The 17,277-nt window shown below is 42.3% G+C and overlaps 1 protein-coding gene and 2 long non-coding RNA genes across 3 annotated transcripts in view; 1 reads left to right on the top strand and 2 right to left on the bottom strand.

Annotated features, from left to right (window-relative positions):
* Window positions 1-17,277, bottom strand: part of LOC139768469 (uncharacterized) — a 29,236-nt gene that overhangs the window by 11,716 nt on the left and 243 nt on the right. Inside the window, exon 2 of the long non-coding RNA XR_011717364.1 lies at window positions 16,911-17,194. This is a non-coding gene — a long non-coding RNA (uncharacterized lncRNA). The remainder of the gene's footprint in view (window positions 1-16,910; window positions 17,195-17,277) is intronic.
* Window positions 4-16,943, top strand: LOC139768454 (protein Wnt-11b-1). The gene is made up of 6 exons (XM_071698661.1): window positions 4-99; window positions 1,351-2,334; window positions 8,943-9,184; window positions 10,615-10,967; window positions 11,268-11,539; window positions 16,218-16,943. Exons 2-6 carry the CDS (start codon window positions 2,246-2,248, stop codon window positions 16,390-16,392), a joined length of 1,131 nt encoding a protein of 376 aa, XP_071554762.1. The 5' UTR covers window positions 4-99; window positions 1,351-2,245; the 3' UTR covers window positions 16,393-16,943.
* On the bottom strand, window positions 10,061-11,432 carry LOC139768473 (uncharacterized). The gene is made up of 2 exons (XR_011717368.1): window positions 11,336-11,432; window positions 10,061-10,914 (listed from the first exon to the last, which is right to left on the bottom strand). It is a non-coding gene; the product is annotated as an uncharacterized lncRNA (long non-coding RNA).

Here is a 17,277-nt window from a genome sequence, read left to right as displayed (position 1 = left end):
TATCGACGGCAACGGAGCAACGGAAGGGCCGAGCGAGGCATCGACCAAGGAGAACGGGAAGGAAGACGGACGACCGGCACCGTGGACAAAATTGGCACGGTAATTAGCGAGGGGCAAGGAGGCTGATCGCGGCTTCTTCCAATTGAAGCACACAATACCTCGATAAAATTTCTTTGCGCTAATTGTGACGTTGATTTGTCATTGATCGACATAATGCGTGTACGTATTAGGAGAGACAATGTGCGTACGAAAAAAGAGAGCAAGCTTATAAAATTATGTAAAATTAGACATTAATTTATTCATACAAATTATAATAAAATATAAAAAAAAACTTTAACGTAGACTTACTTACGACGTAATTCTATATTAAAATAAAAATAATTATTTATTTTTACATAAACGATGTATTCTTATTAAATAAGATTCATTGAAAAGATTTAATCTTGAAGATGCACTATTGGGTAAATCACGTTAAGTATAATTGAGTCTATACTCAAGAAGCTCACATAGACTTAATACGACGATTCCTTCCTGTGACAATTTCTTTATGGACACATCTACGTGGTCAATACTCGTTCGAATCCGATCAACAAATCGGAGCGAGATAGCACCGACGCTTACCAGCCTTTAAATGGTAAAGGCAGGGATAAATTGTTTTGGCTCCGCCTCGTAGTAAAATAAATGATCACAAAGATACCGCCTGCTCGTTAAAGTCAATCCCGCGAAGGTGGTCTCCGGCCTCATCTTTCTTTTTTAGGATATTATTCGTTACTCGTGGCGTATAATTTTCGGTAGAACCGAACGCTAGGAAAGCGTAGTGCGTCGACAGAATTAATTAGTGACTGAGGAACAAACATAATTCGCGTTGGCGGACAATTAAAATCTCCCCGGATCACACTGAGAGGATTACACGAGATTTTTCATGAACAGTATTTCGGGCTAGGTAAATCAGAGGCTAATGAAAAATTGTATTTTCTTTGTTATATGCCTTCTTTTAAAAATTTCTTGTAAATTCTTAATAAAAATATAAAATTAATTTTTCTTTAACAAAGATTTAACTGGGCAATTATTTTTCTTTGAGTAACATTTATCTAATTAATTTTCGAAAATTACCAGTTTATTCGAAGAACTTGAAATTAAATTAAGAAGAAGCTTTCGTTATTCATTTACGTGTCTGAGCTCCTGATCCAAAGTTCTTATTATTATCGTCAATTATCGTTAATATCTGAGAAACTCCTTTTTGTGAAAATATCCATTCTTGTATGAGAAAGAGCATATAAAAGTACGGAATATACAGTAAATCGTGTTTATACTACAAACGAAGAAAAAATATATTCGATTCTCTTGTAGGAGCGAGAGGGTTAACGACGGCGATCCTTCTTCTTATTCGGCGGCAACCGGCATCCCCGGTGTCGATCATTGGGCTCCTCGTACATCGAGGAAAGAGGAGGCTCAAGTAGGAGGCGAAGTAGGAGGAAGTGAAGTAGTAGGAGGATCTCCACCACCACCACCGACTGGCAAATCCTGCGGGACTGCTCCGACGGACACCTGTAAGCACGCAGACTCCCCGCCGAGCCGGACGCACGGTGCACGGGAAAGTTCGCCGAAATCGCCGCAGATCCTGAAGGATCCTGAGGCGTACTGTTTTCCGCCGATCTTAACGAGAGTGGTGCCTGGTGATTTTACACGCGTGTTTCACGAATCTTTCTTCTTTTCTTTTATTCGCCCATTTGTGAGTCGCCGTCAACACCGCGCGAAGAGGAAATCTTATATCTGAGAAGAATTTTTGAAACGTCACTGTTTCCTAAGATATCGGTTTTAATTAATTAATCTGAGAGCGATCCGAATACGTCTATTTCGGAAAAATTGATTGAGCTGGTTATCGAATGCTAAATATGTAACGACGTCGATGTAGGACTGACGATTTCGGAGTGGATATATATACATATATAAACGAGATAAATGAAAAAAAAATTTTCTTAAAATCTTTTAAAGAAAGTTTTCGAAATTGAAAACGTTCACTTTCTCCCTACGGAAAAGAAAAAATATCGCGACTTTTTAATAGTACCCGCGGCTATATAAAATGATGGACGCAATGAAGAGATCTCGAATGTTTGCGAAGCGAGTCACGGCGCATCGAGGGATGATCGGCGGTGTTTGAAAGCGCGGACAGAAAATCGTCTTCGCGATATTCCCGAGACGGAGAGCGACGATGTTAATTTTTTAGAATGCGAAACGAAGAAAGATGCGGATAAAGAAGCGAAGCAGTGCTAAGGTCTGGCTTCTGCTGCTTGTGTTGTTGCTGGTTCAAGATGGCAGATGTATAAAATGGCTGTGAGTACTCCACCAATTCATTTTTACGAATGTTATTCGACCAGGTCTTTTTTTGGCATTTCGCGTTACTCTTCGTATAATAAATCTCCGCGAGATAGAATCCACCACTGTGCCACGCATTTCGACATTCTCCGAAATGTCAAACGGATTAGCGCGACCGAAACGAGGAAAACTCGTCTTATTGCGTAAGAATAATCTTTAATCAAATTTTTTTTTAATGAAAAGAGTAGTCGCACTGGAGCCATTAAACGCTCATTTCAAGCTCAGATTTCTGCTCATCGTCATTTTTTATTTATCGCGATTTAATTTCCTTTGTTAGATTAAAATCGAGATTTTGAGTATAATTGCATCTGATAATTTAATTTTTCCTAATAATAAATACATAGATTTTAAAAACACTTAATAAAAAAAGACGTCTGCCCATTAGAGAAACCGTAAAAATATTTATAATTTCTTTTATTTAAGAAATAAGTCGAGAAAACAAACGTTGGATCTGCGTAATTATAGTGGCGAGCCAAAAATATATAGTTGTTTGCAGGCAATCTTCAATCATTCAAAGTAGAGACATTCGAGAAGTCCTTCTGTGAACCCTCGTGATGACGAGTCCCATTTGCGCTCTCACGTTCGCTCGCGGTGGCTCCGAACGAGTTCGAAGATTAATGTTGGCCCGTTAATGAGAAACAAATAGATTAGTGGCCGAGGGAAACGTTCGGGAGCGCATGCGGGGAGGAGACGTAGGCCAGCCGATTCTCGATCTCGATCATTATTTTCCTTGGATCACGGATCGGGCGAGATTTAGGGGCGATTCGCGGCCGACATAAATTTCGTACTCTCGAGGAATAAAGATATCGTTGGTGCTGCTTTATGGGCTGCATAAATAGACGACGATGCTTCACGTTCGTTAGCCCGGCCAATACGTTTCGCAAATGAAAAGCGGATGATTACTACAGCGCCGGTTTTAGAGATACCTCGCCTCGCGGCGAATTTATCGCAGCGCTTCTTATTTTTCAGACCAGCCAGCCTTTTTAATTATCAGCAGTAGAAGTATCGGTCTTTTTACGCATTTTTTTTTATCTTAAAGCAGAAACGATGTTTCTCTAATGAATTCATCATTAGAGCCTTTTTTTTCATGAAGAAGATACCTGAATCTTTTTCTTCAATTGTATTATCACCTTTAAACTACGGGAAACTTCCATGATCTAGTCTCTAGATTTAGCTGTTGTTGATCGTGAAATGATTGCACATACATATAAGGATCGATGACTAAAATAAATTAAATAATAACTACAAAACGACGAACGAGGAAGCTCATTATAGATTATTTTGCTACGAGACATTATTATTTGTCTTTTCTTTATTTCTTCAATTTGCTCAGGACTCTTTACAAGTTGTTTCTCTTCACTCTTCACGATTTCTATCAATCATCCCTGCGCCAGGAATCGTTTCTCTCATCTGGAGTTGTGCACGGGAGACATCTCGTTAACATATTCAAAACAGTGTGGCCGGTTGTCGGTTAACCGTCTTCCCCGGAGGGTTCCTCAATTTCTGGATATGTGTTAAATTGTCGTGCGATTCGTAGGGAGTTTCATCGCATCAGCGAGAAGGAGAGCGCGAGGTGAGGACCACCCTGACAAAAGGGGGTAGAAGTGGGAAAAGCGGAAACAGAGAGAAGGTTGAGCGGCGTTGGATGATGAATGGCGGAGTGATGGTGGTTTTGCGTGCAAAACCAAAATACGGGGGAACACGGCGTTAAGGGGTGGAGGGGCAGTACGAAAGGAAGATGATCGGGGAGTGGCATGAGGATGGTCGGGGGTGGAAGATTAGGGGTTGCCCGCAAAATCGTGATTTATAAACGACGCTTTCCAAGAACTCGACCCGGGAGCGAGGCCTCCTCGCGATTCTCTTGTTTATAATTATTGCGGCCGACATTGACGGATAATTTCGAAGGGTGATCCGAAATCTCGCTGCTTTTCCTTTGTGGCTTGAGCGGCCATCGATCGCGTTGTCTTAGGGAGCGTCCGGCAAGTGTTGGGCGATGATCTTTCTGCATTAAGGAGTGCCGGCAGACGCTATATCCGGAAACGGTAGAGTTTAAACGAAGAGAAACGATGCGTATTTTGAAAATGGAAACACCGATAATTTTTCAGGTTCAAAACTAAAAGAGCTTCGAACGAATCAAGTGTCCAGAGATATAGATAAAGACAAACGAAGAAATTTCTTAAAGATACCATCATTCTTACATTCTAAAGCATGCAGTATTCCTGATACGATTCTCTAATCTTTTCATGATTAAAAATAAAGTGATGATCTATTCTGGACGGGCGTCTTATGGGCTCATTAATCATCATCTGAAAGATCGAGGATCGTTGCTCATGGCTTCGAGACGACGTCACGGATAACATTCTTTCGCGGAGCAATCCGCGGCTCTTTCAGCGGGATCACGATCGAGGATCTCTTCGCCAGGATCGAGGCCAAGGATCGATTTATAATAATTTACGCGTAGCCCTCGACAAGCGCCCGCAGGGTCGCGCTGAATCACACGCGAGTCGCTATTTATAAGATCATTCTTGACGAAGCGATCTCTACAATGCATCGCTCGTAAATCACGCATTCTTAATGCGAGACGCGAGTTGGAGCAGCGGTGGATTGTATCGGTGGAACTCGCGTCCCACGCGACGAGATCTTAACCGCGCGTCTCGTTAATTTGTCACTCGGGACATCAATGTCAAAGAGATTACAAACAAATTGACGCTAATTGCGAAACAGACCGGCTCAATCAATGAAGCGCGACACTGCGTGATTTATTAAGAATAAAATATTATAAAAATTATTAAAAAGAACATGACTGATTTGTCGGGGAAAAATCGAGATGTGTCGAAAATTTTGTGATATCTTCTTAATAATTTAACGAATAAATTATTAAGATGCGAATACGGATCTGTTGCGTTCGAATGCTCGTTCGGTTCAGGGTGGTGTGAAGCCCATTTCACTTCCTTTCTCATCATCCCGAATACGCTCCTGAACAGCTTCTCTTTCAGCCTCCTCCAAATGGAGAGAGACTCGTAGGCGCCCGCTTATTATCGGTCTCGTAAAAACTACTCTTTACGATTCCACCAGTCAAAACGAATTTCGAAAGTGCAGCCGGTCGATGGACCATTTCGAAACACGCGTCGCACCTTTTCTTTCTTTTTTTTTTTTTAACGAAGAAATTGCGTCGAGCATTTTCATAAGAATGTCCCACCGTGAACGTCCGTGAACTTCTATCGCGGGGGCCAATGATCCTCGTGAAAACACGTAAAATAAGACCATCAACGGTGTGGATATTAAATTGTGAAATGGTAAAAAACGTCAATATTTTTCTGGACGGTAGCGACCGTCTGAAGACCGTGGAAGATCGGAATGGGAAATCGTCTCGTATCTTACTCGCTTTACGTTATAAGGATAATCGTTACGATACGCGCGAAATAATTTAGAATTAGTTCGTAGGCAATATATACGAACGATATATACTGGCCTAAAAAAGATGTGTTTTTTTTCCACGTAACATAACCAAATTTTTGCGAAGGAGGACGAATATCGTTTCGTCGCGGAATCGTTTCGATCCCATGCGAAGTAAAACGAAAGAGTGACAATTTCGCCGGATACTCATCGAAATGGCACGATGCTCTATACATCGAGAAGCAAGAAGAAACCGTTAAAGTTGCCTATGACGAAGATAGTGATTAATGCGATCGCGAAGCGGCGAGGGATCAGCTAGCCGTGAGCCGCCCGCGTGATACTCATTCATTGTATTTCGTAAATTATTAGCTGCGTTACAATGGGCAATTATATCACGTAGCGAGGCACTCCGTAAATCACATTGCTCGTTTCCACTGCCGTTGTATTTTACATTCTTATGAGATCTCGATAGATCCTTGTAACGAGCTTCATTTTATTACCCCGAGATATCTATCTTACAATTAGATGAATTATTCATGTCTTACTCAGTGCATTATTATCATCTTACTTAATCAGACTAACAGCCAATCTAACATCACGAAATTTTATTCTACAGTAGTCGATTAATTCTGCTATAAAAAATATTTTATAGCAGTAGGTATATGTTTTTCCGATCAAATACTTCGTCGCAGACGAACTTTTATTAATATTCCCAACGTTAGTTAATGTGTAGTACAATCTTAGAAATTCACTGAAAGTAAATTGCGCGATATCGCCTCGGGCATCGTGATTGGCCTGACGCTCTACGCGCTGCTGCTGATAATTAATTATCTGACGCGCGATAGCAAATAGTCGCGCATTCGTCTTTAGAGAGCGGCTCGTAAATTACTTGGCGCGCAAAGCTGCGGGCTGAGTAATGCATAACGCAACTTAAAATCGTATCTAACACCACATAAGTGGCCTGTCATGCGTTCTGCAGGTTCTGCTGGACTCTGCCTGCCTGTTTGCAAGTGGCTATCTACTCACCGATTGCTCATTAAATATATCTCGCATTCGACTGTCTTTCCGGGTGTTGAACGATCTACCTTGTTAAGCCTCGAAATTGCCCGCAGGAAAGGTAGCTCAAGGGTGTGATAATTGAGGTTGAAGAGTCGACAGTTATCTTAAATACCAAACAAAAGCCTTAATTTATTGTCTTAACGTACTACTCAAAATGATGCCATTTCTTATGCTGCCTTAAAGCATAATATATTGCTCAAAGCGTATCTGAAACCATAATTGGAATCTAACGCGATGAAAACGCCCGATTGTGCTTTCTAATTTTCGACAAGTGAATGCTATCTTAACTCGTTACTCATTAGAATGTAGAAGAACATTACAGTGAAAGCAAAATCAGCTCTCAATGTACATATTTATTCACTCGGAAAAGATAATACGACGTTGAAGAATGAATAAATACTTTGCCTTTCACCGGGTACTTAACATAAATCGGCAGAAAAAAAAATAAAGTTAGCATCATCCACGTTGGTGGCCGAATTTGTTCGAGATGACTTTAATTACTTTGCATTCGAGCGGTCAATTAAGATATCAAGATGGTAATTGATCTTCGCGGTACAAAACACGGCACGCAACATTTATTATTTTGTCAGCGAATTATGCGCGAACTGAGGTTCATTAGTCGATATAGCCGGATTGCCGGACTCCGGAGTAATCATCGCGAACTGGCGCCTTAATGAGCTGATAATTTGGATGAGATATTTATGGCTCATAAAGATGCGAGCGTCATGGAAATTCCTAGGTTGCTCGGAGAAATGTTTCTCCTTTTTCGTTTCTTCTTTTTGCGAACAAAAAAAGCTCGAGAACTTGCGAAGCTTTGCGCCCCTCATGCGTGCAGCTTTAACGAGCCGTGCGTGCGAAGAACGCGCGCACGTTATCCTAGTAAAAAGACATAATCTTTTACTGCCATTCTTATATAGAATACATTCTTTTCTCTTTTGCTTTGTCGAGATATATTATTTTAGCATCGCAAAAATATCTATTTATTTTAGAGAATCTGTGATCTGTGTGAATTAAATGTTATTTAATATACAGACCATAAGTATAACAAAAATCTAAGAAGCTAAGAAAATCAAGACGCAAAGTTTGCAATTAATGTCGGGAGGAGAAAGGTAGGCCTGTCGGTAAGGACCCGGAAGGGGTCCAACCATCACGACGCTGCGGGTCTTGCGCAAGGCATCGCGATTTCACAATGGGTCGTAAAGCAACGCGTGTGCACGCTCGCGAGCGTTTACGCGGAAACTAGATTCCCCGGGTCGGGTCGTAACGCGAGCTCCGAAATGTCATCGGGAGGGAACGAACGAGCTTGCGGCGGCAACGGCGACGGCGGCGACGGTAATAACGAATTAGAGAACCGCGGGCTTTTGATAGGGTAATTCCGAGGGTAGGCTCCGTGACACGGGGTTGGCGATCCGGCCATTCCTAGGGTTGTTACGTCTAGACGCGGCGAGGCCGCGTGCACGGGTCATTTCGACTTTCAGGTGTCCGTAATTATTATCCCCAACTTGCGCTCTCTCGCGCGTTGCGAGCCGAGTTTCAGCCGCGCTAGCATTCAACCCGCGGCACTTAAACGCGAGCCCTTTTCAGCCTCTCGCGCCCTATAATTTTCGAAATTCACCCCCTGATTTACGACACGGCGCGGACTCCGAAAGAGGTGGATCGCTCAACTCTGTCGGCCCTTCGGCCCGATCGTCCGACAGAGTTGTACATACGAGTGTTCCACTCCAAATTCCACGCTCGCATGTTTCGTTTCGGAATGCTGAAGGCGGGGAGAATCGAGACCATTCATTCTAAAAGCTCTTTCATCTACGAGACCATTTGCTGTCGACTTTTCACAAATATACAAGATATAATCCTCGATAGTTTGTGACATATTATGAGAAATTTCATGTCTATATCAAATATATTATATTTTTCCGATAAGAATCTACACTTGGCTTGAACTTTAACTGCAATTTTAACTTTTTAGTAACAAATTTTCTAACGCATGTAACATCGCGTTTTAATTTTTCCTTCACAGTAAAGTTTTCGGCAATTGATAATCATATTTCTTTCCAAGTTGAAAAGAATGCGTAGTCGCGTATATTTAGGCGGAAAACGTTGTGTGTGTTTAGCGGCCTCGGTCGTCGCGGCGACTCGCATACGTGGACCAGAGAGGAGTGTACCAGCGCAAAGAGCGCGGGTCTGCTGGAGAGGAAACAGGCGAGGGCATGCAGGGCCACGCCGGATGTGATGCCCGGTTTGGTGCAAGCCGCCAAAGACACGTCGACGGTGTGCCAGCAGGCGTTCCGACACCGCAGATGGAACTGTAGCAGCATCGAGCGCGCACCCGACTACACGCCTGAATTGCTTACAGGTTTGTTTGCGAAACCACATATTATCCTTTTAATACATTATTTCTTCCGAAAATTTTGTACGTTTTTTGTACCGTTTATGTTACAGTTGAATTCTCATTATCATGGGCTTCTAATAATAAAATATTGTGTGTGTGTGAATATGATTCGATAAGACATAATAAGATATTGTGTATAATAATTAAATAATATGATATCTTCATTGGTAGTGTGTTAAATAGCGCACTTTTTACTTTACATTGTTATTTACCAGCATTTAAAATTTAATGTTAAACGACGTTAATTTTTTTACGAGTCTTCAACGTGTTAATAATTCTTGACAAAGTTGAAAATGATAAGTTCGTGTAATTCAGAGAGATCCTATTAAATTACAAAAATTTATGCCGTGTCTCGAGAGATATTAAAGATGTGTTACGAAGGAAGCTAACAAGAGAGGAAAACGAGATATTAGATTGCTCCCTTAAAAATTTGTTATTTTAGAATCAGCATTGATTAAAAACTCAGTTTCTTTTTGTTAAATAAGAAAATACGTTGCCCGTTGACTTTGCTCGTAATAGATTTATAATCGGTGATTTTGCGCGACGAAGGGTTGCGAAGGTCGATGAGGGTTTCGATGGAAAATGTATCGAATATCCTTTGAGGAATTCCGACGTAAATAGGAAGACCTGGCAGGCGCGCCTCAATTAGCGATCATTAACAAACCGTAGCTCCCCACGGTCTTCGTCCTCCCTCTTCGCGACCAGCCTCCGTTGGATTAATCGCTCGCGTTTCACGATGATTATATTGTAAATAAAAGTGCACCCGAGAGATCGAGATATCCTCCGTTAATGAGAAAACCGAGAAGCGCCAATAAGAGATACATCATACGACCACGAACGTAACGTTCCACGTTGTATTTTCCGTTCTCGAAAGTACATACGATAATCAGCTTTTCCTCAGTCATCTCGATCGGAGAAAGAAATAACTGTATGGTCCTTAATTCAAGAAGATCACAATATCTGATTTGACATCGGTACAATATATGATATATTTGGCAATTTAATTAACGCGGCTTAAACTAAAAAAAATGTGTACTAATTAAATTGTATTAATTAACAATTATGAAAGCAATTTTGAAAATTGCTTTTATTAATAAATATATATGTGAAGATATTAGGTGCTTTCCATTTACATCAAAACTCAGATAATTCTCACTTGTGACGTCGTTCTATCCTTTTTGGGAATTAATGAATAATAAAGACAGAATGACATCACAAGTGAGAATTATCTGAGTTTTGATGTAAATGGAAAGCAACTATTATGTGTTTAGTGTTTTAATGCAGTGCTAACGTATATATATGACTTTACTTTCTCGTGTATCGATTTAAGTTGCAATAGAAACTTTCTCACTTGTGTTTCTATTTCCGCGTTTTAATGAGCGCATTTATCATAGGAACAAGAGAACAAGCCTTCGTTTACGCAATGTCGGCCGCCGCCGCGGTTTGGCGACTCGCACGAGGGTGCGCTTTGGGGAACTTGGCGGCTTGTTCCTGCGCGACTCCACCACGAAGAGAACCACCCTCGCCGTCCGCGCTTATCTCGCCCTCATCCTTCACCACCATGTCCGTCTCTTTCGACACGCTGTCCGCGAGGAACTCCTTCAAGTGGGGCGGCTGTGGGGACGACGTGAGATCCGCTTCGAGGATGGCGAAGCGGTTTCTTCAGGGCGCATCGCCGCCCGGTACCGGAGGAACTGCCAAGTTCATGCACGCAGTCAATATGCACAACAACAGGGCGGGTCGGAGGGTGAGTGTTTGCGATACGTATGCCGCGATCGATAAATAAGAAGAGCGTTAAACGTACAAAAGGTCTGAATTTCTGTTAATAATATTAGCTGTTTTCATAACTGTTTTTACTGTAAAATATTTTTTCATTGTTTGTGAAGCTCTATCAGTAAACGTCCTGAGAGGAATACTTCAAATCAAGATTTTTTTCTAAATAAAAGAATGAATCTAGCCGAGGAATAGGGTTTTATCTATTAGCGTTCTTGACACTTGATTTTTGAAAGGAACATGATGTAATCGCGATTAACGCTTCGTACGACAGGCGGTCGAGCAATCCTTAACTTTGGAGTGCAAGTGCCATGGGGTCTCGGGTTCCTGCAGCGTGCGTACCTGCTGGCGCGGCCTGGGTGCATCGGGACCATCCGCCGCCGGAAGTCGTTTGCTACGCAGATACGTCACCGCGGCCGAGGTCAGGCCGAGATCCGGCGGTAGACTGCCACCCCTGTATCACCACGATAATCTGCTCTATACTACCAAAAGTCCGGATTACTGTCTACCGGATAAGAAGAAGGGAAGCCTCGGGACGATCGGCAGGTCAGACGCGTTATTTTCATGCAAAATAATGTCCGGTCTGGTCATCCCACAAAAACAGGATGCTTTGTTTCTTTTGAGTTTTAAATTAAAAAATGTGTGAGACACATGATTTTTCGATGACGACTATGATGTGCCTGGACATCGTACATTCAGGAGATACGATTTTTTTTTTAATTTATCCAGCTTTATCAAAATAGGAAATACGAAAGGGATGTCATTCTCTTTAAAGCGACTATGTTTTCAGAATGAAACTCGTTCGAGCTCGTAAATCAGGTTAATGTTGGTTCGTTAAAAACTCGCGTGATATATAAGCGCACAATATAAATTTTAGTTTCGATATGATCGCGATATCGAGCGTAAGTGTCGCGTAAAGAAAAGCATTTCGAATTGCATTTTAACGTGGCCGGCAGTGCACGAACAGGGATATTTATCAAGTCCTACTGAGCGAAACGATCTTTCTTCGTGCGACTACCGTCCATTAACGAAGGAGCAACGAGCGAAGAACGTGACGAGTTCGTTTTTTGTGCGAACGCTGTCGATTATCGCGTTAACTACACCGTTGAAAGTATAACGGACGTATGGACAGCGAACGGTTATTTCCGGGTATTTCATAGCAACGTCCTTCTTGTCAAAAACAGGAATCGTTTTTACTTCAAATTTCTAGATCCAAATAATCTTTTGAGTTAACGAACGATTGAAAAGCAGAGTTTAGCTTTCGCGTTAATGGAGCGAAGATGTTCCTCTTGACCTCTCTTGATTCTCAACGAGAAAAAAAAACGAGGACAACTTGGCAGGCAGAAAAGCGGTATGGCCGCTTCGTAAAGTGTGAAGGGTGGGCGTAAAGGGAGAGATACGACGTAAGGATCAGGCGACTTCTTTTTTCGGTAGCCGCGGGCTGGAGAACCTCCTTTCTTTCCTGACCACAGTGGTCATCTTTGTAATAAGTTGTTGCTCTTGTAATATGCAAATTCTTACTCCACTCGCAATGTATGTAGCTGTATTGAAAGAGACAGAAAGGGAGAGGGGGGGGGGCAAATTTAGTCGGAAATTGGTCCTTGACTTCGATTAAGCCGCCAGAAGTAGATTTCGAGGATCGATGTATCTTCTATGACTTTTCTTACGGAAATAGCACGTAATTTCGCTTCGCGAAAATGCATCGGCTAATAGCGAGCTCGGGCGATTTTATCGCACGCACTTTCCTAGCCTGTAGTCCTGGTTATGGGCTGGCGGCGTGTAAAAGTGCGACGAAAAACCATTAACACCGCCATAACCGCGGCTTTTACGAGACGCCCAGGTCACTGCTGACTCGCGACTTCCTTTTTAGCCCGCTTATACTCATCTCCCGACGGTTATTTCGAGGTAGTATCGGCAAAGATCTTTTCCATATATTATTTTATATTATAACTTGCACTTTTTGTAAAAGTCGTTAGCAATCCTTCCTGGTCGCTAACGATCTATGAAAAACTGGCTCGAATAGTTGCGACAGCCAATTTTGCTTCAGCAATGCAAACCTGTCTTTCCTTTTATGCTTCTTGTATTTTTCATGAACGTGAAATATGAGCCATAAAATGTTTGTTTCATTTTAGAGAAAATTGGTTCAATTGAGGAACAATTTTAAACAATAATAATTACAACATTAGTTCCTAATTCGTTAATCTTTTCGGGGGTTGATTTGACCACTACTCAAAAGAAAGATAGAAAAAAGAAAAAACATCTCCGTGAAGATCTATCGTTTCTGTTCGGATCTTTTTCTCGTAGTGTTAGCCGGAGGCGTCAGACAGACCATATCGGGTACTAATAAAATTTCCTTATCCTATTCCTTTCTTGTTGTCCCTAGGCGACGTGATGCCTAGCCACACGCGACGTGACGCGACGAATTTCTTCCCAATTCTCTCGATCTCGGTTATCCACGTCGTAGCCGGATAGCCAGGTTTATTTATGCGAGCGCACCGGTAATTACGTGCACGTGAGGCGAGAATGGGAGGAGGCCTCTCGGAGATAGGGCGCGTCCCGCCATCCCGACGACTCTCGGTCGTCCCGAACCTGTTCTCGAAACCGAATGAACACGCGTATTTTACGATGCCCTGTTCGACAGACTGTTCGCCGCGCTAATACCGTTACGACAGAACCCATTCACGGTCCTGTTGCCGTTTTCTTTTTCCGCCGCCCGAGAAGTGCTAATGCTAATTTTTGCTACATGTCGTTTCGCGAGTTAGCGCTACCGTTCGAAGAGCGCTTTTAATAAGACGTTTTTACGATATCTCGATTGTGCCACGAGATTTTTGATGAATACAGAATATAGATATTTCTTCTCGTTGAATTGGATATTGAATTGACATTTGCGCATCTTTATCTTTCCTATTTCTAAGTTTGATATTCGGGAATAATAAAAGATTGTAAATTTAAGAAAACAATGAGATCATCGTATATTGGATCCTGCCTGTTTGGGTTGTACTGTACAGGATATATTTACTAATTCATCATCAGCGGCAAAGAAAGGCGCGAGCCGCATCCGCCCCGGGAAGAAGGGCGGCTTTTTGTAATACGGTGATTGCATTCGTCACGGATTTTCCGGCAACGGAAAGGAGACGGCTCTCCATCGTCCTCAGATTATCCACGCCTCGCTCCGCGTGAATTAAGATCACCCACGGCATTCCGGAGATGATAACTGGGACCACAAGGCGCAGGAAGTGCCGGGACGCACGTGGCGGTTCCGGTGAATCTTTTGTCTCGTTTCGCTCGGTCCATAAATCCGGTGCTCATTGTTCGTGTCTCACGAGATTTCGCATCGCAAGAAACGGAACGAAAGAGAATGCCCGCATAGATTACGTATTGGGTGTAAATAAATCATAATAATTTTTCCTATAGCGTGACTAAAATGACCCATTATATTCTCGTTGTATAGATTTAGCGTTAAATCCGGCCGTCCGACTCTGATTCACGCGAAACCGAATGCGATTTTGATAAGATACGATTATATTACATTGATGCAAAAGTATTGTCGCTTTTCTATTAAGTTTGATATTAAATATAAAAGATCCATTTTATTAAATGTACACTCTATTAAATTGGTGCAAAAGATTTATCTCATACCTGTTAAATAAAGTTTAAAATAAAGTTATAACCACTTTTTCCAACTAGAATTATTTCTATTTATATGGAAAATTTCTAATTGGAAAAAAGTATTGGAAACCAGTGCTGCTAGTGGCTACAATTTTATTTTAAACTTTATTTGACAGGTACGTGACAAATCTTTTGCACCAATTAAATAAAATGTACATTTAATAAAGTGTTGAATCTTGTATTTAATTCCAAATGACAAGATTATGAAGCAATCTGTTGGTCTCGTTTCGATTTCGTCTCACTTAAAATCTGATCGCGGAAATTTAAACTCAGCTAACGCAAAACAGCCTTTTTCTTGATATTGTGAGAGCATATCCTTCGTCCTATAGACGTGGACGATCCTCCTTTTAGTTTCACGAGTGATCGGCAATCATTATAGTTCATTAACGAACGAGCCAACTCTCTATTCCTTCGATCGTTTCGTTTGATATATATCGGCCTATCTAGCCCGGATATTAGTTTCTTTCGACGTGAACGCGATTTCGCATGTCGCTATCAATTCCGTGGTGAGATTTATCGACGACATGAAGCATCGCGCGCGTTTCTGCGAAGCGCGACGTGCTTTTCTCGCTCTCTCCCCGACACAGCGACACATCTTCAACGGAATCCGATAATTTCGTGAGGGACGATTATCGTGAGCTCTAATCCGACGTTTGTTTCGGACACGCCGATATTTCATTCGACGCGCGTTGATATATAGCGTCAGGTTCTTTGGTCCACCACCGACTCGTCTCGCCGGTTTACAGCTTACAACCCAGTAATTATAAGCCCGCGTATAATTATACAAAGTGGGCGTGGCGAATGTTTATCACACACCGTGCTCCGTGGACCAGTGTTCCGCGTTACGACGTAAACGCTCCTCGAGATCCTTCCTTTCTTTTTCTTGACGCCGCGTAATTTACGCGGTAGTCTCGATCGCGCAAGGCGGTCATCTTTACGGCGTCAGAGGCGGACGTTATGCAAATCGATTAATAATGGAGTCCGAGAAGCTTTAACGAAGTAACCAGAGGAGAAGTTTCGACGAGGCCACTGAAATAATAGAGTCGGCCGCCTTCATGCCTCCCGCGGATCGTTACATTAATTTCTAGGAGACTGTTACGAACTATGAAAGATATTAGATAAACACGCCTGCGAGTGCACTAATTACGCGCGTTTTATCTCCGAAAGGAACGAGAAAGATATCGCTGTCTAATTATGGCAAACATGAAACTTAATCCGTCCGTAATATCCGGTATAATCGCGATGAAGTATAACGGCCGTATCAATAATAAAAAAGTTAAAAACATTGCCGTTAGGAAAGTACTGTATACGAAAATTAATTTAAACAAAATTTCATTTTTAAAATGTAAATTTTTTCGAATCATTTTTTTGTTAAATTAATTTTAGAAGACTATAATTTTTCTAGGAGGCTGATTTCTGTGACACACTGCGCTGATCTATGACTAATATCCGACTAATTACATTTTATATAATCTCAATTAATGAGAAATATCATCAAAGTTAATATTTTGTACTCGTAACGATGATCATGAGACGGGAAAAAATTCTCTTGCAGACAGTGTAACGGCAGCAGCTCCGGCTACGAGGGCTGCGAGTACCTCTGCTGCGGCCGCGGCCACGTGACCAGGACCGAGGAGATCCTGGAGAGATGCGACTGCAAGTACATCAGCTGCTGCTACGTGAAGTGCAAGACATGCAGGCGGGTCGTGAAGACGTACGAGTGCAATTGAGAATATACTTACGTGGATTCGCGACAATTGGCGACAATTGCCACATGAGTGACGCGACGGAAATGCGACTCCGCTCGAAGAAGAAGAAGAAGAAATTTCGCGCGTGCGAATGTGTCGCAAATTGAACGCTAAGCACAACATTAATTAATTCTGCGAGACGCGCGCGCGTGAAAGTCGCGAATCCCGATCCGCGACGGATAGTTATTTAGGCGATAAATTATTTACCGTGAATGTGTACGACTCTTTCTCTCTTACTCTCTCTCTCTCTCTCTCTCTCTCTCTCTCTCTCTCTCTCTTTCTCTTGCGTGGCGGTACGTATTAGAAGAGTTATTTATATCGTGCTACTTGCTATTTATTCGATGTGTGTGCGTGTATCGTGGCGGACGATGGCGAATAAGCGCGTCCTTCCTCCCGACTCGTGGAGTTAAAATGTGTAAATCGGGGTCGTCGTCGCGAGACCTCGAGAACGTAGATCAGAGCAGTGTACATAGAATGCTCGATATTTCGATGTAACTTACATTTACATTCTGCAAATACACGTTGCTTGGAAATGGCGGGTAACCTCTCATCCTTCCTGATCCTCGCGCGAGTCGAAAATCACGATGCAATTTGGCGTGCGTTCGTGCCGAGAACGTATGTTCACTCAATTCAATTTCCAAAGTGGAAAATTCGCACTTTGATTATGAATAATTCAGCAGCCGAGGGGCGAGAGGTAGCGCATGGCGACATGGCGTGTCGAGTGAATATCGTTTCGCCGGGAACCGGGAACGGTGTCGGGGATGCCTCGAAAAAAATCCTTTGCCTGCTAAATACCAGATTCATGTTTATGCCAAGAGACGTTGAAGCGTGATTATTGCAATGCGTCAATGCGACGATGTAAAGTGT

Source organism: Temnothorax nylanderi, unplaced genomic scaffold, assembly GCF_030848795.1.
Source record: "Temnothorax nylanderi isolate EJ_2023f unplaced genomic scaffold, tnyl_v1.0 TNYL_tig0016_pilon, whole genome shotgun sequence".
In the NCBI taxonomy this organism is placed as follows: domain Eukaryota; kingdom Metazoa; phylum Arthropoda; class Insecta; order Hymenoptera; family Formicidae; genus Temnothorax; species Temnothorax nylanderi.
The sequence above is the reverse complement of the archived record's forward strand: the minus strand, read 5'-3'. Positions and strand labels throughout refer to the sequence as shown.

Bases quoted from the DNA above. Each gene is read 5' to 3' on its own strand.
- LOC139768454 (XM_071698661.1), top strand. From the start codon at position 2,246: ATGCGGATAAAGAAGCGAAGCAGTGCTAAGGTCTGGCTTCTGCTGCTT. The intron at 2,335-8,942 runs GTGAGTACTCCA...GTGTGTGTTTAG, and splicing joins GGCAGATGTATAAAATGGCT to CGGCCTCGGTCGTCGCGGCG. The intron at 10,968-11,267 runs GTGAGTGTTTGC...TTCGTACGACAG, and splicing joins ACAACAGGGCGGGTCGGAGG to GCGGTCGAGCAATCCTTAAC.